The 16,550-nt window shown below is 35.3% G+C and overlaps 2 protein-coding genes across 3 annotated transcripts; one reads left to right on the top strand and one right to left on the bottom strand.

Moving 5' to 3' along the window:
- LOC6643866 lies at window positions 1-12,178 on the top strand. Of its 2 annotated transcripts, XM_023176659.2 has the most exons (5): window positions 1-29; window positions 7,634-8,026; window positions 9,492-9,679; window positions 9,826-10,016; window positions 11,523-12,178. In XM_023176659.2, the coding sequence occupies exons 2-5, from the start codon at window positions 7,702-7,704 to the stop codon at window positions 11,716-11,718; spliced, it is 900 nt and encodes a 299-aa protein (XP_023032427.1). In that variant the 5' UTR covers window positions 1-29; window positions 7,634-7,701; the 3' UTR covers window positions 11,719-12,178. The 2 variants fall into 2 exon arrangements, with proteins under 2 accessions (XP_023032427.1, XP_023032428.1); XM_023176660.2 differs by lacking the exon at window positions 1-29 and having other exon boundaries at window positions 11,547-12,178.
- Window positions 12,179-14,570: 2,392 nt separating this feature from the next.
- LOC6644054 lies at window positions 14,571-16,481 on the bottom strand. Its single transcript, XM_002066692.1, has one exon. It carries the CDS (start codon window positions 16,479-16,481, stop codon window positions 14,571-14,573), a length of 1,911 nt encoding a protein of 636 aa, XP_002066728.1.
- Between the last annotated feature and the right edge of the window lie 69 nt (window positions 16,482-16,550).

Below are 16,550 nucleotides of genomic sequence, written 5' to 3'. Positions count from 1 at the left end.
AAAAATCCGTTTAAAAAACTAAAAATCAAGTGAGTTGAAGTGACCAAAAAATACAATTTAATTTATAACAAAAACCCATGAAAATAGTTTCCAAAAGTCCTGCAAAGGACTGCATTGTTCAATTTAAGCGGTTAATGACGCGACGTGAAATCCTGAAAATGCCGTCGCTTTCGTCATAGAAAAATTGAAGAATAAACATATTAACTTTAGCTGTGTCTCGCACAAATAAAAAAAAGTTATAGAGTTTACCATCTTAAAACATTCCCCAAAATATTCAAACTTTAAATTTGGAATAAAAGTTTTATTCAAAAAACTTTAGAAAAGACATTAAATATTTTTTTGTGGTGCAAATACAACACAATTTAGCCAAATGTTAAGTGTGTGTTTGATTTAAACTGGACAATTTTTAATTACAATTTGGCACATATTTGTAATTAGTTGGGACTTGTATAAGTCAAAAGTCCATTGATTTTATTTTTGACATTTCATAAGACCTTTAATAACCTCGATAACCTTCTTCGTTTTAAATTCAGTTTTTTATTGGATTGAAAAGTAAAAACCAAAACATGTTATTTAGAGTTTTTTTAAAATTTTGTGGTCAAATAGTAGTTTTAAAATATAATGTAATTCAAAATTTAATTATAGTACACAAAAATAATACTAAAATGGTTGATAGGACATATATTTATTATCATAGATATCCTTTCTTTTTGTAATAATTTTATAAAAGCAAAATATAATTCCTTGAATGAATAATAAATCGCACAATTTCACAAATAAAAATGTTGAAATTTGAGATTTCTATTTCCAAAAATTCCAAGTGCAATTTTACACTTATATTTTAGGTAATCGTTTGTTTGATGCAAAAATGCATCACTTTAATATCACTTTCCGAATGCAAAAAATTTGTTACTTTTCAAAAGATTAGCAGGATTTGTATCTTATCAAGCAAGTTGGTTGATTCAAACAAAAAAAGGTGAATTTTAATCAAAACAAGCAACAAATAGGCATCGATTCAAGTCACTTTAATGCTGTATAAACAATAATTTTGATCGTGGGAGAAAAGTGAAATATTGTAAATGCCAACAGCTTGCAGCAAGGCCAGGTAAGAAATGAAAAAGGCAGAAAAACAATAACTAGAGAGAGAGGTGTGCTAGAAAAGCAAGACACATTGGTAAATAATAAAGAAAAACATAAATATTTGCGCAAAAAATGTTGTCAAGCATCGACATTCACCTATTATGCCCCCCCCACCACGCCTCACCCCGTTGTTCACCTTGGCGAATCCTTCGTCCGGTTTCACGAACGTGAAATATTCCAAGAAAGAAAAAACGTATTGGGAAAAAAGAAAAAAATGCGATGCATTCGATTCCATTAGAACCGAATCCCAAAGGCAATTGATTGTGTGTTTGTGTGAGTGCGTGAGTGTGTGTGTGCATTATGGACGTGTATAAGAATCTTAACCCAACGATGCTCCACCACCGATGGGGATCAAATTTAAGACCGCAGGCAATGAAAACTCCCCTTCTAAGATCTCGAAACGGCTACGTCCTTTGCCTTGTTTATTAAACCGCAAAAACAAAAGAAAAATTGAAAGCCAACCCGACACTGACATTTGAGAGGCAGTAACATGGCTCAGGTGGATGTGAATTTTCCATTTTTTTCTTCTTGTTTGCTTTTTTTTGGGAGTCGTTTTGTGAGATGGTAACAACAGACGATGTGTGTACCAAAGCCCAAATTGAATCTCTGCACCGAATTGGGCTACATTTACGGTGGCTTAAAGTCTTACGTTTCAAGATGTATAAGTGCCTTTGCCTATTTGTTAGGCCGATTTAGCTACGGCTTTTTTATTACCCCTAATGGGACATTAACAACTGTGAGTCACTTGATTTTCCCAGAAATTTCTTCAATTCGAAGCATCTAGCTGTCAATGTTTCTTTTCATTGTTAATTTTTGAAAATAGAAATCCCTATAAAAACGATCTTATTATAAATAATTAGTTTTTGTCTATCTGCTTAGTTTTTTAAACAGTTGCATAAAGTTGTTGACCAATCTAGAAACTTCTAATTTGACGCCCAAGGCGATAGGTCAAACCTTGCATCAAATTGTTGTTACTAATATTTAAGTTAAATATGGTATAAAATTGTCTTTCTTTCTCCTCTGCCCATTTGACCGACAGATTTCATTTATCTTAAATCTGAAATATGAGCCTAAAATGTGGATTTACCTATGCATATTACATTCTCCTTTAAACCCTTGTAGAGGGATCCCACCCCACAATCAATGAAGTCACCTCCACTCGTTCGTCTTGATTAGTGCAACCTTTTTTCCTTACTTTGAACACTATTCGAATAAGTCCTGGTTTGTTTATTTTTTCAACTCATCGGATAAACATCGGAAAACGCTTCTGTTACTTAAAACATTTATTCTCCTTTGTTGGAGTATCTAGGCCCAATTTATACTTAAATAATCCTTAATGTTTTACATCATATTTACAAATTATAATTAAATTAAAAATTACAAAATTCGGAAAATCACTTGTGCCTGCGACCTCAGTATCCTTTTTTAGCGAAACAAAAGTTTAGCCACATCTTATTTGCATACCAGGACACCTCGTATGTGTACGTGTAATTAAAGAAATAAAATATATTTAGTCAATTATCAATAGTCACACTCACATAAATTTTGGTTTATCTTTATAAAATGTAAAAAGAAACTTATAAAAATTAAAAAATTTAGATTATTTTGTTATTTAAATTGTAAGTTACAATTCGAAAGACAATAAAAACTTATGAATCCTTAAGTAGCAGTAAATTCACCTTGTGCTTTTGTCTGATATCTACAGATAGAATTTTTTGGTGATAGCCGGATACTGAAAATCATTTCTACTATATATGTGAATAAGATAAAAATCTATCTATTTCAATGACTCAGAAATACAGACCATTTTAGGCAAAACATCACAAACATCTTAAAACTTGTTTTGAAAGGGCAGTTTGGCTTAAAAATATTCCCTATATAATTTTTATTTGATTTTAATGAAATACATATAATTCGACGGGGAATTTAATTCACTTTCTTACTTTCCTAATTCAAGGAAAAAAATACTTTATTATAAACAAGTGTCATAAAACGGCTTTAAAACCAAAATATTATTACAAATTTCAATTGATAACTGTGAGATATAAATCTTCTAGATGTAGTCCTTCTATAAGGAAGTTATAGAGCTTCCTTAAAAGCTTCATACCTCTATCTGTAATATTAAAGATTTATAAAAAAAACCTCACAAATATTTCGTCATCAAAAAACACAGGATCTTCGTTCAGGTGCATCTGTAAATAAAAAACTAAAGATAAGATGATTAAACTTACGGTTCATAATCTGAATTCAATAACCAACAAATTACTGAACAAATTTCTTCATTGAGCTACTAGGAAGGCAAAAATTGTTTGAATTTAAATTTTTTGAGTGCAGACTTGATTTTTTCTCAAAAATTTTAAAGATGTGTACTCATTTGAGCTAAATCTTTCCTAATCTATTCTTGAAATTTTCGCATTTTAGGGTAGATTTATTGATTGCAATAAATAGTTATGAACATTTTTAAAGTATACGAGTCCAAATCTATACAGATGAGCTTATTTCACACTTTCTGTTTGACACCCTCTTTATATATATTCTATAGAAATTCGGCAGATGCTCATCGAGCCGAAATAAATGTCAAATTATGCAATAAAAATTTAGCCATTATTATTTGGCAGGTGTCAATCGACTGCCTAAAATGTGCAAAACCAAGTACACAAACACACGCACACACACACACACACATGCATAGATAGATACCTTATGATTATACAACTGTGAAGCCAAACTAATTTGGTTTGGTATAACTGTCATTGGCATTCCCACTTGCTAGTTGCTTTTCTCGGTAATTTCCCCCCCAACCACCCCCATTACCTGTTCCAACAGTAATTAAACTATTTGTCATGTTAGACTACCTAAAACGTTCGAGTTTCCCCCTTCCTGGAGGGGTTATTCTTTGTATTTGGGGCTAACAATTAGCTTTTTGGGCCAGTTAATGGGCAACAAGAAAAAAACACACACACACAAAAAGGAAAACTAAGGTGAGACAGGCGGTTACATCTGGTAACAGCAGCAAATATGGAGGACTCGCAGCAAAATTAATTTCATTTCACCTAAGGGAAAACTTCGAAATAATGACAACAACAACAACAGGAACAGCAACAAAAACAAACACCACAAATGGTTGTAGGTGTTCGTTGGTCCTTATAATTTTCTTTTTTTTTTTTGCCATTTTCCCCGTTTTCTGGGTTTTCATTTATTTTTTGGTTAACGCCGGCCACTTTCGAGTTTTTGTGTCAACAAGTTAATTAAAGCATTTTGACAACGATTCATGTTTGTGGCTTCCATTTGCCAATAATTAACACTTAGACGCACTTTAAATACCTTGTAATTGAGCCACAAATTGTCCGAACATGATGAGTGAATCCATTTGCAAAAATATAATAAAGACAATAAGCAAATTCATCCATTTAGATGGCTTAATGACAGTCTTAACTCAATTTAATTTCGTTTTTACCGTTTTTATAAGCTAGTTTAGAGTTTCTGCCTCTGCATTCCATAATTTTCATTTGAAAATATAAAACTAAACGGCTAACAAAATAATATTAAAGCCTTCAAAGCCTTATAAGCTTATTTTCCACTGGGAAATGGTTTGAGTTTTGCAGATGAGCAATTTGACAAATTTCAATCAGATTGAATTGTTTATTTAGTACTCTAATTAGTAAGCAAAGAAAACTAGAAATATATTTTTGTTGTTTGTGTAACATAAATATAATTTATTATCCATTTAATTTGCCATTTCCAACAAGGATGGGATATATACATAGTATATACCCTAATCGTAAAATAAATTGTGCGCCTTGGGGGGCGCCAACTACTGATTGGCCAACTACTAATTGAAAAAGTTTATTTTTCAGTTACAATATTGTTCTTGCTTTGATTACACAGAATTGAATTAAAGGTAAACATGTGGGCCCAAAAAAAAAAAAAAAATAAATTGGCAAATGTTTCTCAAAATTACAACCTTTTTTCGATACGACTGAAAGAACTTGGTGGGCCAATTTATGAAAATTGAAGACTAATCGAAACGTGGAACGAAATTTCTCGAAATGTAAATGAATGTGACACAAAAATGTTCCAAGAAAAACTCGAGTGGGCGTGTCTGTGGGATTTCATGGTTCATTTAAAGTGCTGGAATAAATTTGGTTTAATAAATTTCTAGGCTGAGCCACGAAATCATTTAACAACTTTATCTCATTAGCTCAATTTTCACTTGATTTTAGGTTTCTTGTTGTTTGTACTTTCTGTCTTCTGTTTGTTGGCTAATTTTTGTGAAATGCAAACATTTTTTTTCCTTTGTGGTTTGTGTTTAACATATTAGGCCAGCAGCAACCGCAAGTGCCAAAAGTTCTAGCCAACTCATTTATATTGTTCACAAGTAAAAGTTATTAAAAGAAAGGGAAGCAAAACAAAAAGATGAATAAAAAAAAAAAAGAGTCCATAGCATGACATGATGGCAGGGGACTAAGACTCATTCTGGCGTTTTGGCCTGCGTTTATGGGCTTGCAAAATCCACAGCGAAAGAGTTAAGCCGACCGACCTTCTGTTCAAACAGTTGCCCCCGCCCCTGCCCCTGCCCCACGACGCGTCGTCCATCCCATCCTTTAGGTCCTCCCGTTCGACCTACACTTAATTAAATGAAATGAGAACACGTGAAACAAAAACAAAACATTTATTCGCGCACAGTGATCCTAGACACAGAATTATAGAATTATAGAAAAATCGACTCAAAAATCCACAATGAGAAGCAAATCTGGATTTGAATTCAAATTTTGATTATGATCGCATAATTATTATTATATAATATTTATTTTTGGAATCCTAGCACTACAACTAAAATACTGCTTAATTAATGTGCTAGTCAGACTAACACTAAGAGTATTTAGTTACATTTAGAATAGAGCAATTTGATTAAATTTGAAATATAAACGATTTACACTTGAAGAAACAAAAAGTCGTATTTGTTAAAACAGATATTAAGTAAAATACTTAAAGAGGTTTTTATCAGGTTTTCATAATGCTATCAGATAAAAAGACATAGTTCTTCATTTTCCAATACCTTAATTGATTTTGTGAACTAAACATATTTACTTATTTGAATCGAAACAAATTTTTTGTACCTAATTTCCCCTTTTTTCTTATTGTTCAGTCGAGAATATGATCCTGGTAAGTTCTGTAATCCTGGCAGTTAGCTTAAATATTATTTCAGAAGAGTCATAACCTAATACCTCGGCTAGTCATTGCAAATCGGTCAATCTGAGGAATCCTGGATGGTGCTTTAAACAGATTATTACCTTCTTTCCTTGTATCTCCGGCACAATGTGACTTTCTATTGGCCTTATTGATTATATTTTAACCCAACTACCTTATCCTAACATTTTTCTTGGCACATATTTGATTTAATATAAGAAAATTTAAGGTATTTTGACTTTATTATGCCCTGAAAATATAAGTCCCTTAATAAGTCCTTAAGTTTCAGCTCAATAATCAAGAAAAACAATTAAATGTACTTCCTAAATGCGTTTTCAGTGCGAATGGCGGACAATCTCAATCTCAAACACTCAAAAATATTTTCATACTTATCGATAAGAACATACAACATTGATATTTTGAGAAAGTTTTATTATTAATTTAAGTTATTAATGTTACTGATAATTACTCATAATTTCTAATTAATTATTTTCTAAGTGTATCTTTAAATTTAATTGAAATAGAGGCGCCCTCTTTATGCTTTTAAATCTGATAGGAAGTTCGTTACAAAAATATCTGCTTTCCGTAGCAGCCAGTCTATATATATTATTGGTTCGACTAGAAGTCGTAAATTGCAATTTGTCAAACAGATAGCAAGTTATTTAAAATGTATAAATTTGTGTGGGACAAGAAGGACCTTAAACTTTTTACCGGAGGATAAATGGAAGTCAAAGATCTTATTTGCATGATGTTGAATATGATCGCTTCGTCTAACATTAAGCATATATCTAGCTATACAATTTAAGAGCACACTAACTTTTTGCTCACTATTATCAAACATTTCAATATCGTAAAAGAAAACAGACGTTATAAGTGGAAAGAAATACATTTCAACCTTATATGAACCCATTAGTCTATATTTGAATTTTGACGGCAAGGTAATTTAATGGTTAATGATGGTTGAACCACTGTAGGGAAGGCAGTTTGAGGCTGTGGATGTAGCTAAACGTGAACGAACAGCGAAATGTTGTCTAACCGACGCCTTGTCGTGGATCCCATTCACTTTTCTTCACATTTCTTTTTTTTTTTGCTGCGTGTTTATGTTGGAGCCGCATTGTTTGCTTAAACACAAAGAGTCGCCCACACGCAGACACGCAGTAAATGAGAGGGAAGAAGGTGGTAGGTGAAGGGAAAACGGTAGTGATGGTAATTACCCTCATGTACATACATCTCCATTTATGCTTGCGTTTTTTTCACCACGCCTCAAGCCACCCATTTGGGTTTTTTTTCTTCTTTTTCCCAGCTCCGACAACGTCTAATCCCGAGAACAACAACAAAAGCACATAGCCCTCTCACATAGACAAGATAAACATGAAGCCCGACATTTTAACATTCTGCATCCTGGCAACAACGATCTTGGGTAGCAGCACGCGTCATGTCATTGGCTTTCTAACAGTGGGCGGTGACGTGGGGAATGGTGCAGGTGGGGGTGGACCAGCTGCAGCACCACTAACTATGCCACAGGAACAACAACAACAACAACAGCAACAACAGCAGCGATTGCAGCATTTAGCCATCTTTGGCGGAAATCAACCAAGAGGACATCCGCAGACACATTCCCCTTTGTCCACATCGTTCTCCAGCTCATCGGCCATGCAGGATGCCCAAGAACGTTCTGTTTATGATCCCGGTGATGGTAAGTGCAGAGCACACAGATTGAATTACTTCAAGGGATTACCCCGTATGCTGCTTTTAAGTCTTGAGCAGCAAACTTCATTGAATAAGCCAAAAATGTCCTTTTCCAACCAAAAGAGAATGAAAAAAGTGCGTAGTGAATTTAGCTTTGCCGACTTTTAGGCGACCAGAAACAGTGCAACACACACACAGACACACACACATGAACACATACTTGTTTAGGTACACATTTCCGGTCATTGCACAATTCCGTTCAAGTGCTTTAATCGTATCCATCTGTCTGTCTCTTTTGGCTCGGCCCATTCATATCAAGTTAGTTTGATTTTGGTTGTCGGCACTTAACACGCCCACCAACAAAATTGACAAAAAATGAAAAAAGGAAACCGTTTACCAACATTTTTGACGCATTTCATTTGACGTTTTACGTCAGCCATGGTAACGCAATCTGCTTTGACAACATACACGGACGTACCTTGTCCATTCTGACCAGGGAGAAATTGCTGGCAACAAAATCAAAATTGCGTTTTTCCCTTCTCGTATCGAATTAATAATTTCGTTGAACTTCAAACTTCCTCTGTAATAGGAGGACCAAAAAAAGAGGTTTTCGGTGAATATTAAATGGTGTGGAAATTATTCGAATCAAAATTTTCAAGTGGGTCTACCCAGTTAAATGAATTTAAAACCAAGTTTCCATTCATTTCCCCATGTGAGTGGATAACTTGTTAATTAAAACGATTATATTTTTAATTAGAAAATCACCGAAAACTTGTGTCATTTGAAATTTACGAGAGAGTTTTTGACTTTTACTGCCTCTTACTGTCATTCCTTTCATTCTGAGTCCATGCTGGTACATCGGTTTTGAAAAGAAAACCTGATACAAGTGTTTTCAGAAGAGCTCTAGAAAAAGTCGAAAAGCTTCTGCCTTCCTCTCCCCCTCCCCACACACACACAAACACAGAGAGAGGGGAAGCCGCCTGGTCATTCAAAACTCAAGGTACCCAAGGACAGTGACAGACAGGAATGCCAAAATGAGACAAAAGCCGGCAAAAGTCTATGGTTCCAGTGAATGAACGAATGACAGACAACCTTTGGACAAAGATGGCAATATTACGCTTGTAGGATGGGACTTTAAGGGGAGCAGAAAACTCATTGCCGCCAGTCAATTTCCGCCACTTTATGAAAAAATAAAATAATATTTTTTTTTCTATATTGTATAAGCCGCAAAAGGCAGACAGACAAACAACAAACAAGCTGCAAACTATTCAAAAACTTTCAAGATGTCAGTGCACAACAGACACAACAAAAAAAAGACGAAAGAGCTCCGGAAACTTGTTGAAAGAATATGATTTTGCGGTCGGGATTAGTGGCGAAAGTTGAGGGGGCGACAAGAGTACTAACAGAAATATTAAAATCACAAATAAGTCCACACTAAGTAGGTACTTTTTGGTTTGCTCATTTCATGGCAGAACTGCTGCGTGCCCTCAACTCTGAGCAGGAATTGGGTTTAATGCCCCAAGAGCCAGACTATGCGGATACCGTTTACAATGAGTTGGAGGTGGCCAGCAAAATGGATATGCTAAAGAAGCTGGAGGATGATTTACGTGCCGAACAGGAGCTAGTCGACAAATCCGCTTTGCTTATGAAAATGCTAGAGGTGAGTTCATCGGAAAATTGCAAATTGATTGTTGGGTAAAAGGAAGTAATTTTACGCCCAACTAAAGTCATTAAATCTAAATTAAAACGATATAAAAAGAGCAAACCAAAATAGTATATTCCTTCCCATTGCCATCCCTCTCTTAGGATCCTTCGTTGGAAACTCTGCCCCTTGTCTATGTGGAAGAGGATGAACCCATTGTTACTTCCAATGATGGTGATGATTATGCTGGTGAAATTGAAAATGCAGTCCAGGATTTGGTCTTGGGTCAAAGTAAATCGAAACGTTCACGTTATTACCGTCGTTATCCGTGGAAGCGTCACAACAAGAATCGTGGGTAAGTTGAAAAGATGTTAAGGGAATGCAAACGTTACGCTACGGAAATTGAAATAACGAAATGCTACGGATTAGTTAAACCAATTGTGAGATAAAACTTAAGACGCTAATCGATAATGTCAAGCTATTGAATTTGATTTGATGTTAATTTACATGCAACGGAAGAAGGAAAATCTCTTTTTATGATGAGTTTTTTTTTTACTGACTTTTAATTCGTTGTTACAGTGAACTTAAATATAAAATTAGCAAAAATTTCCCCCTAAAGTATGCAATTGTGTGTTGGTGTATTCATTTTATTAAAAGTAGATAAATGTTTCGGAATGTCTTCGTTGCAAACATTGTTTATAGACAACATTGTAGTCAAAGGACATTTTTTCTTTAAATTTCAATAAATTAATTTTTCAACATGTTATTGCATACTTCAAGGCGAAATTCAACCATTTGTCGCCCCTTGAATCACTTTAGACAAAGCTTTAAATTGCTTAAAAATAAGTTAAATAAATTTAAAGTTATTGTTAGCCGAAAAACACGATTATCTGAATCTGATTTGGAAATTGGATATTGTTTGACAATAACACATCGTTCTTGAAATCGCTTTCGTTTTGTCCTTTCTCAACATTAAGTTTTCAAGAAAACAAAAGGTCACCAAAAAATAACCAGTTTTAAATTTTTTTATATAAGATTCTTTGGAATCATATCATAAATATTATTTGTTTTGCGGGTATAGGTACACTGTGTATACGTAACTTTTTTTTTTACAATCCGTTTGTTAAAAGATATTCTGCTTCTTTTGGATCCACTTTTTGGATTCCACTCGTTTTTCAGTTGCTTTTGAGCCATTAAAAGTTTGACAATTAAGAACGAAATACTATATTCTGTTTGGAAACTATTGTTAGCTATATAAATCTGTAATTATTATTTTTAAAACAAACGCTTTTTCCAAAACGTTTGTTAACCAAATATCACGTATACGCAGGGTAAGCCATATATCCTAGCAATATTCTGAACACTCATGATGGTAATTATAATAAAGTCGAAAAGTGAAAACTTTTGTATTTCACTTCGAGGTAACTTTAACTTTTCAAAAACTTGAATACTCTACAAGATGCGAAATTAGCAATTTCATAATTGGTGCATTTTCCAAACCTTTGAACGATTAAAGATTCCCAAATTCATGTTTTTCGGCTAATCCATATAGTTACCTATAGTTTCATAAGTAACTATATTAAAATCAGCTTCTCTTACATAATGTGAGCCTCAATTCGTTTCATTTGCATTCCCGTGAGTAGAATACCAACCCAAAAAACCCCCAATTTTTTTGGGTTGTTGTAGAAATGTGTAGTCAAAGTAGATGAAATCCCTATCCCTATATGCATATATATGTATATATATTTTTAAAAACCCAATTTTGTAGTGTAGAACCCTAAATCCTAATCCAAGCCATGCGATTGAAAGAGGAACGACTGACTTATCTAATTAAACAAAAAACCCTTTTTACCATTATCAGTTCTTACATGAATTCTATCAACAGCAACTATGAACCGGAATTACGTTATGCCTGCACACCCAGTAAGGAGGATATATTCAAGTTATTGATGAATTTGCATGAGAATCGCAAGGGAAATCACAGCAAGACGGTTAATTTCTGCAATCGTAAGCGTCCGGCCAAGGCGGTGTTTACCAATATACGATTTTTGGGCTAAATGGAATTCTAATTCTGGAAACTGAAGATATATACACACCTACACACACACACACAAACACGCACAGACACACACACACACACACACATATGTATACCAAGCATCAATTGTACATTCTGTCCAATTGACCAAGTCAACTAGGACAACTAACAACTGGAGAACAACAAGCACTAAACCCAAGTAGAACAGGCAATTTTCTCCTATCCCCTTAAACTAAACTAAACCAACTAACTATAATTGTAGACAATTAAACAAAAGCACAAAAAGAAAAAACAAAAACAATTTTCTAAACTCTCTCTAAATGTGTTGTATATATATATAGGGAAAATGTAACGAAAGACGAACAAGAAGCCAGTTATTCTAGTCATTTTCTGTGTCATGTTAATTAAAGGAACAATTTCAACATGTTGTCATATCATTAAACAAAAACGAAACAACAAAAAACATAACAAAAAAAAAAGAAGGAAACTTAATGGTAGTTCCTGAGTATTATTATTATTATTATTATAACAACTAGACAAAAAAAAACTTCTTGCTATATGTGTATATAAAAATAAATATACCTACTTAAACTTATATTACACCAATGTATAAACCAAAAATAAACACAAAAAACAAAAGAAAATAAATAACTTTATGAAATATATATACAATTATTCCTATGCAGCAGAGAATTTTGGTGATTTTCAATCCATTTCATTGTTCATCAGTTCAACATCAACTTCAACGATTGTGAATGTGTGAAAATCGAAGATGATTTTCGGCAAACTTCTCAGTCTGCTGTCAAAACTGTCTTTTGCAGTATGGACAGACCGCTTCCCTCTATACACTCAATGCGAGGGTAAGTTTACAAGTTTCCTAACATGCTCCCTTTATCAAAGAAAAATAAGTTTGCTTCCAGCCTTAAACAATTAATGGGAAGTGGTCCCTTTCTTGTAATTTTAATTTGAATGTGTAGAGACTAAATTTGGATTCGTTTTTTATCATTTAACTTTATGAATTTAAACTTATCATGTGGTATAAGGTGTTCCGACCCCATAAAAATATATATATTCTTGATAAGCAGCAATAGCCAAGACGATCTAAATATATCTTTTTGTCTATCTGTCCTTATGAACACATACAAGTCGGAGTTTAGAAGTGTTAGGGCCTCCAAGGTACTATGTAGACTCGTGTTTTATGTTAAAATGTTTGCCATGGCCCCTTTCGACCCGGAACTAGAAAAACTGTAATTTCTTTTGCCTATTATTTAAAATATTAAAATCCAATTGGACGTATTGATTTCATATTTTAATATCTACATAACTAGACTTTTTATTAAAATCTATCTGATAATAGGCAAGTTATGCGTATAAACGTTTTTCACAAAGTTGGTCAAAAGAAAGAAGTTGGCCGTTAGCTGGTGGCGGCGCTAACGGGCTTCTCTGCATGTGAGAGTGAGCAAGATAGCTTATAAGTGGGCCTAAAAATTTAAAACAGTTGCTTTACTTGGTGCATGTTATACCAAAATATGCGGGATGACTTACCTTCTTAATTTTTAAGAATAGTGATTACCAATTTTTAGAATACTTTACAAAATAATTAAAGACCTTATGCATCATTAATTATTTTGATTTGCCGCTATCTGCTTCAGAAAAGCGTTGGAAAGTTGAAACTGCTTAGGACCATCCAACCATTTAGAAATGCTGATGGTAAAAGATATATACATAATAATTTTAACCGATTTGGTATTGCCATTTGCTTTCACGATCAACTTCGATCCAAATTACTCGACTTCAATTCGTTGGTATTCAATGAACTTTCTGGACCTTTTAATGACTGACGCCAAAAAAAAATGCAAGAAAAATGCCACTTTTATGTCAGAAGATTGAAGTTCGTTTGGCACATTCGATATATGAATTAGGGTCATTTCTTTATGAGATTTTGATTCTGAAACCGGTCATTTCTAGTATGTGTAAAATCTTTTAATCTTTTCCCCGAATCGTATCATTTCTTTGACTATTAAATATATTATTATTATTATTTATTATTAATTATTATACAAAATAATATAATAACTAACGGGTTAAGAGTGCTAGCTGCTAAGGTATTTAATATAAGGCTTTCCGATTTACACTACCTCTCCCCAAAAAGACATTCTTTTGTCCGACTCCTTAGGTAGTCTCAATATTATATCATAATTGCTTAATAAAGAAGTAAAATCAATGATTAGTTAAACTAATGTAGGTTCTTTCTATTGACCAAAGATTTAATCTGTCCTTGTCTGCCCTGTCTGCTGTCTGAGAGATCTTTGTGGCAACCCTCTTAGTAATTTGGCATTGAGAAGTTGTTTTTTTTTTGTGATATTTTCTATTTGAAGAGCTGCTACTGATAGACGGGAAACACTGCTTTTGTTGTACTTGTTGGAACGCTTGTCTCTAGAAGCAGATGCTTGATGCCCATGCCAACCCAGATGTGGCAACAAAGCGTGAGTTTTGAAGGCAAATAGACATCAATGACTGACTCAGGCCATGACGCAGCTAAGAGAAAATCATAATATGACGTCAGCATTAAGCAAAAGATAAATAATGAATGAAAAAAAGACTATTTGTTTTGTCTCTTTCTTGTGGTTCGCACAATTTACTGCATTAAATTATTATCATTGACCATTGTTCCCTGAAGAATGGTTGCTTCAATAATTTATACTGACAGGGGGATATGTCAAACATCAAACACACCTCAACTAAGTCAGATTTTAGACTCGTTTTAATTCTTTCATTATTTTCCTAGCCAACAGAGAACAAAGGAAATGTAGATACACTTATTAAATCTTCTCATTTATTTTCTTCATCAAAATTTTCTACAAATTCATTTCAACCGAAAACGTTGCCAAACCAACTGCGCAGGGGAGAGAAGCACAGGGGTTTGGTCAACCAGAGGGTATCGACGGATAGCTTGAGAACTTCCATATAGTCAAATGTACATCTGCTCTGCTCGAAGGCTTTCGTTGTCACTGGCTGGATGGGTGGATTTTTCCTAACACCATTCTCATTCTCGATCTCTTCGTCATCGGCCAGACCCGAGCGAGCAAATGCCTCGTCGCCATCGAAATAATAGAACTCCTTTCGAGTGGAATTGGTTTCGATGACACGGGAAGGCTGCTGGGCTTCAAAGCCCCTGGCCCAACTGGTAGAAGAATCCCTGGCCTGACGATATGGCGATATTAAGGGATAGTAGCCAGTATTTGGATAACCTGGCTGGAGTTGAGGTGCAGCTGAAGGCCATATGGTGGGCGAGGGTAAACCAATGCCGAGTTGGGATTGATACCACGGAGGAAGCGGAGGTACACCGACGCCACCAGAAGGCAAAAGTTGCTGTTGCTGTCCAAATCCTGTTGAGCCTAGTGCTGCTTGACGGCAGCCATCTTGATCCTGATCTTGAAAGATCTCCAAGAGAAAACCATTGGATACTCCGGATTGACGCATACGAATCGCCTTGCGTCCTTGAGCCCAATGTGATTTATGTACATGGCCCGACCGACAGCCGCAATAACGTTGTCCATCTATCTCAAGGAAGTCGCCGGTGCAACGTTGATTGAAACCACCGCCACCAAGTCCACCCAATGCATTTCCATCTCCTTGGCCAAAGTCAAAGAACTTGAACTGTATCCTTAGGCCACACACACTGGACGTACTTTTCTCCAGATAAAAGACACAATCCCTTTGTTGTCCCTGCACCAAGGCATTCAGTATGGTTCTCGGGAAGCCAGGACTAGATAAATAAAAATGATTTTGATTAAAGCTGCTGGAACAGCAAAGATCTACTTGACCGCCAAATTGTTGAAGACTCTGAGGATCGTAATCCCTAAGAGTTACAGGCTGTGGATGGAAGGCAGTTGTCTGATACTGATCGGAAATCAGAGGCAACTGTTGCTGTTGCTGCTGCTGCTGAACCGGAAGTGGAACTGCAGGTGAGGAAGGATTGGAGCATGGCGGCGTTTGAGGAAGTGGAGGTACAGATGGAGGAGAAGGTGGATAGAAAAATCCATTTGAAGGAAACGGCAAATTGGGATAACTGGGATAACTAGGCACGGCAGGACTAATGCCTGGTGGGTGATAAAATGGTAAGCCTGGAAAGACTCCTTGTTGTGTAATATTCCACGGGTAATGCTGCTCCAATGGATTGTGTTGCTGTTGCTGCTCCTGATGATGATGATGGTGATTAAGCGGTTTCAATAGTTTTTTGGGTGGAACTTTTGAATTCACTATCACAGTATCTTCATCCCCTTCCTCCACATCATCACCGATTTCTAATCCTCTTGCGGACAAATCATCTCGCTCACAGGCCAATCTTGTTATTAGCAATTTGAATCCTCCATTTGTGGTCCATGGCGAATCATCGCTTAGGAAACGTAAACGCAAAATGCCATCCGGTGTATGATATTTCTTGATGCCCAATACTTGGCCACAAAGCACATCCATGTCATCGCCATCGTTTTGCAAGCCAATGGCCAAATAATCGCGACTACAATTCTCTGACAGTTCCAATTGAAAGTCCAGGAATTGTATATGAAACTTGGTGGGACAATGATACGGGGATCGTATCACATAATCCCAACAGGTGTTGATGGGATAATTGTCCGGGTAATTGGGCGATTCGATCACACTCTGTCGCTGTCTGTAGACCCCATGCAGACCGCATTGGGGCAACTCATCGTGCACCGCTGCCAAAGAGCAGGAACAAATGCTTAAACTTAGCACAACTATAAAGATGGCAAACTCCATGGCGTCCGAGCTCTGAAATACAACTAACACATTTTTTTGGCGTCGGTGGGGTCGTCGGTCGAAACCCTC

The sequence above is a fragment of the Drosophila willistoni genome (genome assembly GCF_018902025.1).
Source record: "Drosophila willistoni isolate 14030-0811.24 chromosome 2R unlocalized genomic scaffold, UCI_dwil_1.1 Seg167, whole genome shotgun sequence".
In the NCBI taxonomy this organism is placed as follows: domain Eukaryota; kingdom Metazoa; phylum Arthropoda; class Insecta; order Diptera; family Drosophilidae; genus Drosophila; species Drosophila willistoni.
The sequence above is the reverse complement of the archived record's forward strand: the minus strand, read 5'-3'. Positions and strand labels throughout refer to the sequence as shown.